This window comes from Lupinus angustifolius, chromosome LG08 (assembly GCF_001865875.1).
Source record: "Lupinus angustifolius cultivar Tanjil chromosome LG08, LupAngTanjil_v1.0, whole genome shotgun sequence".
Lineage (NCBI taxonomy): Eukaryota > Viridiplantae > Streptophyta > Magnoliopsida > Fabales > Fabaceae > Lupinus > Lupinus angustifolius.
The window spans coordinates 24,968,201-24,982,216 of NC_032016.1; the positions used below are offsets into that span (position 1 = coordinate 24,968,201).

Below are 14,016 nucleotides of genomic sequence, written 5' to 3' on the forward strand. Positions count from 1 at the left end.
AATTAATTATTTAAGGTGTGGGATTTTTTGTGCTCGTGCATGATACGCCTCCCTTTTAAAAATATAATCAAATGTTTACGTATAATTAAAATATGACTTTAATAGGGGTGGAAGTGTTTTTTACACAAAATAACATCATTCATATCTTAACCATTATTCAAACAAAAGTTTTATAAATGGTCGATATACAATGTATTAATTACTAACCATAAAAAATAAACTTTACAAATACACCTTCATTTCTTGATAAGGAAAGGGTTAATGCAATTTCCCGAAAAGAAAAACGAAGGTAAAAGAGAGAGGCAGATGAAGAAAATGAGTTCAACTTTTGCCAAGAGTCGATGTACAAAAGAGCCATTTATTTAATGCTCAAAATAGATTGCCTCTTCCAAAAAAATCTATTATTTGTCTACTTATAGTAAATTCTTAAAAATAAATATAAGTTGTAGTAACTTGTTTATCGTCCATATTATCAAATTTTAATACAGGTAATATCTTATGAAGCGATATAAAATGTGGGACAATTGATCCTCGTTCGATTTACTCTCCTTATGGGGCACAATAAGGTGATAGGAAATCTAACGGTGGTAGAAGCGCCACATATAGGATGAAGATAATTTCAAATTGAATCACAATATTTTGACACGCCTACATACACTTGACGTTATCACGTGTCACCTCAACCAAAAATCGAATCCCTTTTCGTGTTACTTTGTAGACCAAGAAACTAGGAAATCCAACAAAATGCTTCATTTCAAAACCCAAGTTATCAACACCGCACAATTTCAACAAGAGTAGGGATTCCGCTACTCGTAAGTCGAATAAGTTTTTTAAACCTACTCTCTAACAACTCTCTAAAGAAATATTATAAACAGATTGGGAAGTTATTTAAAAAGAATTATTTGTAAATGCGAAGCTTCTTGAAAATTTGGTACTTTTTTTCAGAATCGTTTGATTAACGGTTATGAATAAAAATGAAAAGAGTTGATGAGAATAAACCTAATTTTATTGAAGGTAGCTCATCATTTTATGTTGATTAACATTAACCACGACACAGACTCAAAAACAAAGTATTCCCATCGACTCAACCATAACACATCACAAAACCTAAAACGACGACTCAGTAACATAACAATTGAAACAAAACGACATCGCATAAGATAAAACGACACAAATCAGAGCCACCAAATTAAGTACTGAGTGAGGTCAACATCTAAGAGAGTTGACCACAATCGGCGATGGTAACAGGCCTTGAAGTCTTGCCGGAGCCAGATCCAACTTTCTCGATATCTCTCACAACGTTGAGTCCTTCAACAACTTTACCAAACACAACGTGCTTTCCATCAAGCCACTCTGTCTTCTCAGTGCAAATGAAAAACTGAGATCCATTGGTTCCAGCTCCAGCATTCGCCATGGACAAGATTCCAGGACCGGTGTGCTTCTTGATGAAGTTCTCATCAGCGAACTTAGCTCCGTAGATTGATTCACCTCCGGTACCGTTTCCGGCGGTGAAATCACCACCCTGGCACATGAAGTTAGGGATCACACGGTGGAAGGAGGATCCCTTGTAATGGAGTGGCTTGCCGCTGCGGCCGACTCCCTTCTCGCCGGTGCAGAGAGCACGGAAATTCTCGGCGGTGCGAGGGGTGGTGTCAGCATATAGCTCCATGACGATGCGGCCGGCGGGGCTGCCGCCGATGGCCATATCAAAGAAAACCTTAGGGTTCGACATGGAAATAGAGGAAGAGAATTGATTAATCGAAAATTGAGAAAGGGATTAGGGTTTGAATGGGGTTTGGGAGTGACGACGATTGAGATTTATAATGGCTCGTGCTTCGGAATATATTACGGAGTAGCCGTTGGATTGAGACACGTGGCGGGATCTGAGGGAAAGGGAGTAACTGTGGTTGAGTATGGGTTTGACTATGGTTAGTGGCGCGGATCCGAGGACACGGATATGCTTGTCTTTATGCCTCACCCTACCATCTGTGTAGACTTCATAATTCGTGCAAATATATATTTTTCGTTTCCGATCCGTATCTTCGCATTGCATACACTTGAGACAATCATGTTCGAGTCGGAAACTGTCTCAGCATATATTTTTCATTCATAAAACTCGAACCCTAGAAATGAACATGTATGCATAATCATCGTATTATTATCATTTATTTTATTTTTATACATCATTGATTCTAAAAACAATACAAATAAATTATATATGATATATCGATTGTGTATAAATCTTTTGTGTGTATATTATATTATATATGATGCATATGTCGGTTGCGTGAGAAATATGCAGTATAGGGTACACATGAATGTGGACAACCCAGAGGGAGCGTCTGAGCAATATCCAACGGCGTCGATTATTTTGAAAAAGTTCAAAGCATGATGAGGGAACATTATTTTTATGCCACAAATGGCAGAGAAAGGAATATGAATATCAAAGATATATTAAATAGGAAAATGTTCAAAACAGATATTTCGAAATGATGTAACTTGAGTCAGTTAAATCTCTCTCTTTATATATTTATTTATATAAGGTAATACAATAAGACGTAATCAAATTAAAATAATTAATAATAATTCGGGTATATATGTTGAGGATAGTGGAATAATGATAGTGGGGGGCACAAAGGGGAAAGTAGAGGCTAGAAACTAGAATTTTGATTTGATGATTGGCACCACTTTCTAATAAGAAAAAAGAAATGATAATTGGGCAAAGTCCATAGTGCCTATTAGTGTCAAATCCAGGATAGATACATGATACCAATGCTGCACAAGGATGAAGAATATATATTACCACAGATGTGATAAGTGATGATTATTGGAATAAAGATGAACACATCTTAAGAAATAAAGAAATATATTTGTCAATATTAATTATGGAAATGTTGAATTAGTTCAACTATACTATATTTATACCAGTGAAGAAAAGTGCAAACAAAACATGTGTCATGTGCTGATCTTCATCTTCCAACTTCTTTAAATGTTTAAAGTCTAACTTTCACTGTTTATATAAAAAAAAGTCCAAACTTTCAAAACAGAATAATAGAACATGCTTAGGAAAAATTATATGACAAGCCCACAAAACAAATAGTAAAGCCAAGGAAGACATGGATCATAAACCAAAATTCAGAATTCACCTACAATGAAAACAAAAACATTGATAAACTGAACATTATCTAACAAAAAATCTGCCAGTTAACTCATATGCCTGTTAGTTTTTTTCTTAGAAAATTTCAAGTTCATCTAAAGGGGAAAAAAGTAGAATAAGCTACAACAGAAAAGCAGGTCTATTCAGCCTAAAATGTAGAACTACTTCCTCCTGCTCTTATAAACTCTCCAACCTAGCCTGAGTTACAGGAGTGTGTATTACATTCCATGGTAGAGTCTGGTGTGGCTGAACTTGAGAATATTTGTTTATCTACTTCTTCTTCTTTGATTTGTTAGCCTGAGACTGAGTATATGCAGTTCCCTGGGTGCCAAAATACAGGACATAGAACAAGGTTTAATATTTACATATAGGTTCAATTAAGACTCATATTGATATACACATTTCGTGCCACAAGTTCGGAAGGAATAGTAAAGTAGTAAAGCATAGGTACTGACCTGGAGCCACTCATCGATGGACGCATCTGTACTCCTAGTCCCAACTTCAACTTTAGGAGCCCTCTTTGTTTTCTGCACAAATATTCAAGTGTAGATATGAACTTATTGCAGCAGTAATCAAACAACACAAATTAATTCAGAAGTGCACATATAGTCTTATTGAAGAAGAATTGTATGTCAAATCCCTGTTAGAATGAAAGTAGTGTTTAGCCTCACTTTTGAATGAACTCCAAGTTATCGAGTTCCAAAATACATTTTTAGAAGACGGGTCTCACTCCTCATGACAAACCACACTTAGGAAGTTTAAATATATAAGGAGGAATACATGTACCCAAAAAATAAGGAGGAATACACCACATGCTTGTTTATAATTTGGGACCTCATGACATGTAGTTCACAAATCAAACAAATAAATAGGAAATCAAATTACAAGTAAAAAACTATTAAAAAGCAAGAAGTTTATGAGGCAGTACCATTAGCAAATGGCAATTATGCAGGTAAATTCTCTAATAGCGCCATTAAAAAACTGAAAAATTAAAATAGAAAAGATTGCAGTACCTTGGATAAGTTTTGTATTTGACCATGAATCCATATCCCAAGGAGAGCAAGGAGAGAAGCTCCGAGAGTAACAAGGAAAACAGATTCTATGCTGAGAAAAGCACCAGCCTCAACAACTTCAATTGTGCCATTATAGAAAGTACTTTGGTATGGATGCTGATCTATCTCATACACAACGGTGCCAACAAGATCAAAATTTCCAGGCTACATAACAGAAAAATCGTTAGGCATAAGGAATACAAAAGTAATTTGGGAAAGTTACATGTTGAAATATTAAAAAAAGGCACTATCCTTAAAAATAATGGGTATACCTGCAAGAACTTGCTGACAGCAAATAAATATGAGAAAGTAGCCTGTGCTGTAGCTGGAACTTTACCATTGTTGAAAACCTGTAATTTAAAAAAAATTAAAACAAAACCTTACACTTCAATTATTTATGCAATGCCATTTCCCAAACTGAATAGCATTATTAAAAGAATATCACAGAACCCTAATCCCTTTACACAAAGTGGCGCAGCATGTGCGATGACATATTAACCATTAGTTGACAAAGTAATTGGTTGAGAGTATTCAAGCTCAATAAGCAAAATTCCTTCATCACACTTGTCTTTTAAAGGGAAACAGTGCCTTTGTAACTTAGCAGAACATCATTAGGTGATTTAATTTTATAAGATACTTCATTGATAATAACCTGTGACTTAAAAAACTCCGTTCATGCATATGCTTTGGATTGTGTCACATGTTTTCAATTCTCATTGTAACCTTAGTAACAAAATGAATGAATGTTCCAAGTTCTAACACAAAAGAAATGTTAAACAGAAATTAAAATTTTGTAATATTAAAATCCGATATCAAACTTGAACAAGGTTAAAATATTAGTCAACCAAAGTAAAAAATTTATCGGATAAATGAACAGAAATGACACATTTTTATTGAAGGGTACTGGAGAGAGGCCAGCACGATAACTGAAAGTAATATGGGCAGCATAATTCTTGAACACAAATAAAAAAAACTAATTTTAACTAGGATATTGAGCAACCAAATATTACCTGAGTAGTAAGATTTTGAACAAGTATGCGATGATCAACGGCAAGGTGAACACTAGCCTTAATTGCAATAACTTTCAAGCTTGACTCCCCTGTTTCCAGTTAATACAGTGAATGAAATCAGCTAATGCGTGCTTAATATTAGTTTCCATGATCCCCAACAACAGGGAACCAAGACACTGGTAACAAAATAATACCATAGAATCACCAAAAAAAGATGTTGATGTTCAAATGAGTGTTTTTAGACACAAATGAAAGACATTAGTACTAAACAATGAGAAGCAACCCAGTTAAGAAAAATAAAATCATGAAACTGCAACGCTAAATACACCAATGAGTATCGGTTTTACTGGATTACCATCATTTTTTACACCGATAAGCAGCTCTGTCTCCTCTCCAGCTGTTACCACTGCATCATATGAACAAACAAAAAAATTAACCCACCATCAAAATAAAACTAAAAAGAATACATTAGAAAGCATATCTTTGTGCACCAGAAAGAACAACACTTACATTTTGCGCTGTTTTTTGGAAACAAAGTGATTGTATCTATTCCTGGAGCTGAATCGAAGGTCTCATCGCCGAAATCTTGGACATCGTCACCAACAACACCGATATCACTTGCTTCTTCAGTGGTTTGCGCTGCTTCATCTGATTCCGACTGGCACCTAGCAACTAGCAAGTAGAAAGAAACACATTTAATCATAGTCTCACACATGCACAAATTACATGAAAACATGCTTATCGAGTTATTCGTGAGATGTAATGAGATCCAATATGGGCAAATGAAATAAGAAATGACAGCGAAAATGATATACAAGCTGCATCAAGTTACCATCCAAAAATGATGCTGAATTAATAACCATGTATCTTTAACATGAAATTCATAGTGAATTGAACAAAACCTGAGAAATATACAATTCAGTTGCATTCCATTCTGTCAGCACATTAGACAAACCTAACTTTGTACTTAAAAACACTCAGAAATAGGGACTCATTTGAAATCTAGTAAAATCTCAACACTGAATTTATTCAAATGCGACAGAATCTTTTCCACAATTGGTTCGAAAAACAACAGAAAATTGAACATGTAATAATATGCCTATTGTACAATGCCCAACATTAAAAAAGTGATATTTTCATTGTCTCTAACATCAAAAACGGTAATGTCGTGTCAACATCGTATAAAATCAAAGCAGATCAAAACTTATTATCAGAATCTCAATAATAATTTTCATGAATCGAAGAATAGATGAAAGAAATGGCAAGATGCATGGATCTAGATCTAGAAAAAGAGGAAGGAAACCTTGTAAAAGAGGAGAAGCGAGAAGGAGAAGAGCGAGAGAGAAAATCGAAAAGTGATTGAAGGAAGCCATGGTGATGAATGGGGTCACAATTGCAAATCAAGAGTGTGGAAATTTCAACGCTCAAATGCAGAGAAAGATTTGTAATGTGTGTTTGTGAGGTTCTAGGTATAATATTAATAATAATAATAATAATAATAATAATAATAATAATAATAATAATAATAATAATAATAATAATAATAATAATAATAATAATAATAATAATAATAATAATAATAATAATAATAATAATAATAATAATAATAATAATAATAATAATAATAATAATAATAATAATAATAATAATAAGTATAATTATGTCTCCTCTCTTTGATGCTATGGTTATTACGTGTCCACTTTTCATTGGTGGACTTACGTGGCTACTCCCACTAGGTAAAATACATGGAGACTAACTCAATACGTCACTCTTGGTCTCAAATAATGAAATGTTGCCAACACATCTTATATTTAAGTATTACATTGAATAAGAGAGATAACGTCTCATTCTATCCATCAATTGTAGGAAAATCGAACGATTTAAATTAATGAGTAAATTTAATTTACTCTTGAAGTAAATGTATCATCACTCATTAAATAAATATTGTTCTCCAAGAGTAAGTTAAAAAAAACTTATTCATCCATACTACTTATCATTCATAGGGAAATCTCATTCTAAGTTTACCACTATGATTAAGAATAAGTTTAAAAAATTAATTGGATCTCCACTTATTGAGAAACCTATTGCTCGGCCGTTTGGCAGCAACATTGCACCGTGCTCCGCCAATCATTAACTATATTCTGTGTAAAATGTCTTGACTCTTTTTCTTATAGTGATCATCCTTAAATTGGAAGATTGTTCACAAACATACAAGTTGTTATGTTAAATAGAAAAAAGTCATGTTACTTTATAGTAGCAATAATATCACAATTTTTTTTATCAAGAGGTTATTTGTCTGTTAGCATAAGGTCATACTGTGTATCTTGAGATCGAAGATTCGATTTTTAATCGTGATATTTGTTGGGAGAGACAATCGATAAAAAAGATTAATTTCTATTTAAAATATGATAAAATATTATTGATAGTACCAAAAAATATCAATTTTTTATTAATACATAACAATAAATAACTCCAACTAAGTTAACTATAATCTAAAATAATTTTCAAATGTGGAGGATCTCAAAAGAAAAAGCATTTATGATCTTAGAAATAATACCAATGTATGTTTTGGCAATAAAGTAAATACTCAAATTGTGAATGGAAATACTAAATTTCAATTATTTCCATGCTCAATTAAACTTTTTGAAAGATGATAAACTAAGGAGGGTGATCACGTGATCCATAAGCTGCCCACCTCAATCCACTTATACCAAAATACTCAAAGCTTTAAATTAATCATTATCTCATTAAATTTAGATTGTAATATTTATTAATTATTAATATAAAGATTTATTCATAACTAATATATTATTCTATTTTTATTTGTATTAATTTTTTTCAAAAAAACAATAATAATTGAGCATAAATGTTAAATAATACAAAAAAATATATAACTTATATACTATAAATAAATATATTAGAACAAAAACCTAGATAGCCTCGACCATATCAACATAGGTAAACACCATTACATGTCAAAAAAAAACGAAAGGGTTGCAAAAGAAATGCCACATGGCTAATACAATCAAAACTATATATAAGTGAGTGAACAATAGTATTCTCTAGAGAAAAATGATAAATAAAAGAAAGAAAAATATCATTACATATTGTATTTTGTTTATTACTGTATAATACTTATCTGTCTATTAATGAAGAGGTCTTATTCGGGTCGGTGAAACAAATTTGTCGTACATAAATTTGAGCAACTATCATGAACAACCCAAATGTAGCTCTTGTTAGGCTTAATAGGTTAAGCTTCGCCCCAAATAAAACACTTTTAGGCTAGTTCTTGTTATTTATACTTTAAATATAGAATATAAGAATATTATTAATAGACTTCAACTTGTAGCATTTTTTTTGAATATTTTAACTCTGAATGCGTATATGTTTATGAGTTCATGTATTTAAAAGATGCCAAATAGCCCTCAAATTAGGACAAATTTAAAAAAAAACACATTTTGAAGCGAATGATTTAGGCTAATCCTTAAAAAAATAAGGTTAATGAAACAGGCAAAATTCATCTATCATTGCACATGTTTCATCATATCAACTATACATTAATAACAAAACAAATATCAATTAAGAGAGTAATATCTATATACTGTTACGGTAAAGATTTATACTTAATTAATATTTCATTCCCCATTAATTTGTATTACTTTTGTATAGTTAATAATAATTAAATATAAATAGTGTATAATACAATAATAGTATATAAAACTCTTACATAATCAATAAAAATAAATGATATGTATAAGTTGGTATTATAAAAAATAAGATTCTAAGTTTTTTTTTGTTTGTCTTGGTATTATGAGTATCCTTTCTGCTAAGGATCTAATACCTTTTGATTTAGTAATTGTTTATCTCTTCTAACAAGAATCAAACTCTCAACCTTAAAAGATCCGGTGAAACGTTCCGCTATAAGCATATTTTGACAAACACAAAACGAACAATGCATTTAAGCATCGTTTTAACTTTCCCCGTTGCATAATGGGCAAAAATTGAAGCAAAAGGTTCCATGTAACTAAATTCTCTCACCACAAACCCTTATCCCTTTTTCTTCTTCCGTCTTTCAATTTCATTCATCACAAAAGGTTCCTCCTTATCTTTTTCTCTGATTTTTCCCATCACTCATGGTTCCTCATCCATCGTTTTCAACTTCAATTTAGGGTTTTATGTTATTTCCCTCAAATCCACCATTTTTATCGTTTAAAAAATAGAAGCCTTTGAGATGTAGAGTGATCCATATGAAATTAAATCTTTGCTATCTAAAACATGTGTTGGACAATTATATAATGCTGCTTGAATTAATCACTTATTTTTCTTCTTTTCCACAGTTGAAGTCAATTATCTAACATTTGGTTAAATTATTCTGTTGTTTTTGTACCTATGCATCTGCAGTTAAACATTTGAAGTTGAATCGATGGATTGTACAGCGACGAGAAAAACTCAAAAGGCTGGCCGAGAGAAGTTGAGAAGGGATCGAATCAATGAACAATTTGGAGAACTGGGTAACATTTTAGGTAAATCAATTTCACTTTCTCAATTTTGGAAACAATGAGAATTTCTTAGAGCTAGCTTTAGTTTGAACTTGCTGGTAATTTGTATAACGTAAATTATTGCCTGTGGCTTCTTTAGAATTTATCATTTTGGGTTTCGCTTGATACTAAGATCTTTTAAGACAGCACTTCTCTTAAATCACTATGTGTCTGTGGTGGCTCTGAAATGCAGACCCTGATAGGCCCAAAAATGATAAAGCAACTATTCTAGGTGATACAATTCAGTTGCTGAATGACCTTACTTCTCAAGTTGGAAAGCTCAAAGAGGAATATACGGCACTAAATGAAGAATCTCGTGAGGCAATATATACTATTCTTGTTTTGATGACTTTGGGACATAAAATGTAATAAGGGAAATAATTTTATTTTGTTCAATTTTCAGTTGGCTCAGGAGAAAAATGATCTCAGAGAAGAGAAGGCTTCTCTTAAATTGGATATTGAGAACTTAAATAATCAGTATCAGCAGAGACTCAGGACTATGTTTCCGTGGTCTGCAATGGATCATTCAGTTATGATGGCTCCACCATCATATCCGTATCCAATGCCAGTACCAGTTCCTCCTGGCCCGATTCCCATGCAGCCTTACCCTTACTTTGCTAATCAAAATCTCGCAGTCATCCCTAACCCATGTTCAACATATGTTCCTTATTTAGCCCCCAATACCCTTGTTGAACAGCAATCCACCCAGTATGTATCGCCACCAGTTCATCCAGGTAGTCGGTCTCACGTGTCAAGCAAACAAGACTCCAAACACAAGTCATCCAGGGAGAGCAGGGCTGAAAGAAGTCAGGCTTCTAATGAAGTTACTACGGACCTTGAGTTGAAGACTCCTGGGTCTTCTGCAGAACAGGTATTGCATTTTTTCCAATGAAATCTTGTAACTAGTAACTGTGATAGAAGAGTTAATTGATTCATGTGGTGTCTGCGTGTCGGATTTTACAGGATTTATCATGTGGACAAAGAAAATCCAGCAAGTCGTCAAGGAAGGGAAACAGTTGCACAGAAGGGAGTTCTTTAGGTAGGCCTTCTTCGTCCCGTAGTGTTCAGGATAGCTCATCAAGTAGTGTAGTTGGGAGCAGAATGGCTAATGAATGAGAAAATACACAATTTTAGATAAGTGTTCATGCATTTTGAAGTCACGTTGAAGCTTGGCATTGTACACTTGCTGCAACTATCTGGTGGTATAAGTCACTTATGTTCTCCCATCCTTGGTAGAAGCTATTCTTAGTAGGCTTAAATATTCCCGAAGTTAACTTTTCATTTTGGAGGGAAAAGATTGGCAGGTCTAATTGTTATGTTCATATTTCTTAATAAAAAAAGAAATTGCAGTTGGAAACTATCAAAGTTGACAACTGTGACTACTGTGTTGGATCTGTAAATCCCTTCTGCCTTCACTATAATCTGCATAGCTCTCCAAATATGTTTTTCGTACAACTTTGATTTTCTCACCCATATTGGTTGTGAGATATGTGATTCATCATAAAACGCATAAAGCATTTTTCGTTATTTGCTCTCACACACCATTCTCAATCAATAAATTACCCTGTGGTGCCCAAGCAAGCACTAGCACAAAGCAAACAAATGTTGGTCCGATAGAAGTTAAGTTACACACAAAGTTGTAGGCTAAAGCTAACCAAATATGAGAAGCAAAAGAAGCTCATTAGCTCTATAGACATTGGAGGAATCTGTTTTTGCAATTTTTTAATGTATATTTGATTGACAAAAGAAGCAGCAAGGTTTCACTAGGCAGACAATGAAAACTTTTTCTTTTTGTCCAACTCTTCATTTGGTCATATTCTTGGTGTCTCCCATATTGTTTATACTCTTCTTGATTTCATATTCTTCATAGATACTTTTTTGTCTATATGCATTTCAATAAATTTGTAGTTTTTTCATATTAGTGTATTCGTATAATCTCATATTATATCTGTGCCCAATGTTTGTGCCTTCATAGGGTGTCTCCCTGAAAGGTACCCATCTTGCCATTACTGTTGTTGCTATCTTATCTATCTTAATTTCGTTCTAACTGCTTTGAACTTTGGACCCCTCTGGTGATCAAATTATTTACTCCACAACAGAAAAGAGACAGAATTGTTGTATGTTATCAGTATCAAATTGTTTGTTCTTACTTTACTTTTATTTTATGTTCTTGTTTATAAGCTAGACGAACGATAAAGTTGTACTGAAGAGTTAGGATAAAATTGTCTATGTCTATCAAAAACCTCATTAAATGATAACCTCATTAGTAGAGACTCTTGTGAACTTGTGAAAGTAGGACAATTGGACAAGAGCTTGGGAGTTATGCTCTCATTCATCATTAAAGAAGAACAAAGTTTTTCTATAAAAAAATAATACATTTTTTAATTGGATTGAAGAATTCTTAAGGGATGTTATACTTGATCTACATTTTTTAGGTAATTTGATGCAAATTAACTAATATGACTAATATTATTATCATCATTAAATTTGTCAATAATTAATATATTTTTACAAAAATTGCCTTTCATTAATGAGAGTCAAATCATTCTATCTTTTGAATCAGTTAGTTAATGATTCATTTTTCCAATCGAAATTTTGATAATGAAATCAAATAATTTTTACAAAATTTGGAAAAATATCCTTACAAAAATCAAAACTAAAACTCAAGAATATTTTTTTTAGTTGAGAGAATAGTGAAGAAAGAAAACACTCTAGAAGACCAGTAAATTTATAGCAAAAGAACAATCATATTCGGATGGAGATCACTTATTTCTAACGGAGTTCCATTCCTATTTCAAACTAATGACATATTACACATGAATAAAAAAAAGTTAAAAAGCAATTAGTTTGGGATAGAGAATGTGAGACGACACATTTCCCACACTTGCTTTCTTCCCCCTCTTTTCAGCAGAGAATTGGGATGACAAAGTTTTGACTTTCATAATGTTTGCCAAAGCCATATAACCTTTATTCTAATGATTTTCTTATGACACTGCTTTTGTGTTGTCAAATTTATCTGGAAAATTCTTATGCAGATAGCAATCCTCTTTTCCAATACCTGTGAAAATCTAAGCTTCATCTTTTCCATCATTTAGAAGTAACAAATGTACAAGTATATATATTTATTGAGATTTATTTTGCTCCAAAATACCATGATATACTACTAGCTGCTTTGATTTACAAGCAAACCTATAACATAAACAAAGCAGATAAAAGAACTTGTAAATCAAAAAAACCAGCTTTGAAGAAAGTTGGACTGATATTGCACCAATATCAACAATACCAAGATCAAAGCAGCAACACCCCATGGAGAATTTCCTTCTGATGAACTCTCATAAGTCCTCATGGGTCTTTGCCATGCCCACAAACCAGAGAACCAAGCTGAATTTTCCATTGATGATAACCAACGAACTAAGAGTATTAGCAGCACTGGAGTTGCAAATAATGCCCAACCAAATCGTTGTTCAGCAGTTTCAACAGCTTCTTGATATGAAAAGTACCATGAAATTCCAAAGAAGGTGAATATTAATGCTAAGATTAGTAGAACAGGATATGGGAGGGGACTCAGAGTGAAACCATCTAAAACTTGTGAGGTTTTGGTTCTATCATAAGCCATTGAGTTTATGGAATTGTTTTGGTATCAGAATTCAGTATATGATAAGGGTTAATGGCATGGTGATACATATCAGAATATGTCACTATGTCAGTGTCATTTATTTATGAGTGTAAAATATATACATATGTACTTCATCATTCACCGTTCATTTAGATTACCTTTTCTGAAAAGCCAACAATAATAAAAAACCAATAATGATGATACAATGATAGTGTATAAAACTCATACACGGTCAGAGATACATCTTTTTCTCTTTATTTATTAAATGTTTAATTGGTTGATTTTGACATGGTGGTAGGTTTGGATATGAATGCTCATAATTGTCGTTGCTTCAGCACTCAAATTAAGACACGTTTCAGTTTTGTTACTTATTTCTTGAAATAGTTAATGCAACACAGTGAACATGTAGTCGGCATCAAAGACAAAGAAAACTGTACAATAATGCATGGTAATAATAGGATTAAACTAATCGACCTCATGAAAAGAGGGCAAACCCAACCTGTCCCATGAAGCATATATTCGTCGAGTATCTAAAAATTAAAAAATAAAATAAATCAATATTAAGATACGCATAATATTCGTTTTCAATAAAACATAAGATAATATATATTCGTTTTGAATAAAATAAGATAAAATAGACTTG

At 32.7% G+C, this 14,016-nt stretch overlaps 4 protein-coding genes across 5 annotated transcripts; 1 reads left to right on the forward strand and 3 right to left on the reverse strand.

Moving 5' to 3' along the window:
* LOC109355536 (peptidyl-prolyl cis-trans isomerase) lies at window positions 987-1,800 on the reverse strand. The gene has a single exon (XM_019598741.1). It carries the CDS (start codon window positions 1,730-1,732, stop codon window positions 1,214-1,216), a length of 519 nt encoding a protein of 172 aa, XP_019454286.1. The 5' UTR covers window positions 1,733-1,800; the 3' UTR covers window positions 987-1,213.
* LOC109355537 (translocon-associated protein subunit alpha-like) lies at window positions 3,098-6,690 on the reverse strand. Its single transcript, XM_019598742.1, has 8 exons — window positions 6,523-6,690; window positions 5,730-5,891; window positions 5,575-5,625; window positions 5,220-5,308; window positions 4,482-4,559; window positions 4,171-4,374; window positions 3,613-3,684; window positions 3,098-3,478 (listed from the first exon to the last, which is right to left on the reverse strand). Exons 1-8 carry the CDS (start codon window positions 6,590-6,592, stop codon window positions 3,428-3,430), a joined length of 777 nt encoding a protein of 258 aa, XP_019454287.1. The 5' UTR covers window positions 6,593-6,690; the 3' UTR covers window positions 3,098-3,427.
* Window positions 9,237-10,981, forward strand: LOC109355538 (transcription factor bHLH121-like). Of its 2 annotated transcripts, XM_019598745.1 has the most exons (5): window positions 9,237-9,313; window positions 9,621-9,742; window positions 9,951-10,078; window positions 10,161-10,628; window positions 10,721-10,981. In XM_019598745.1, exons 2-5 carry the CDS (start codon window positions 9,643-9,645, stop codon window positions 10,871-10,873), a joined length of 849 nt encoding a protein of 282 aa, XP_019454290.1. In that variant the 5' UTR covers window positions 9,237-9,313; window positions 9,621-9,642; the 3' UTR covers window positions 10,874-10,981. The 2 variants fall into 2 exon arrangements, with proteins under 2 accessions (XP_019454290.1, XP_019454288.1); XM_019598743.1 differs by lacking the exon at window positions 9,237-9,313 and having other exon boundaries at window positions 9,538-9,742.
* Window positions 12,829-13,454, reverse strand: LOC109355539. Its single transcript, XM_019598746.1, has one exon. It carries the CDS (start codon window positions 13,371-13,373, stop codon window positions 12,984-12,986), a length of 390 nt encoding a protein of 129 aa, XP_019454291.1. The 5' UTR covers window positions 13,374-13,454; the 3' UTR covers window positions 12,829-12,983.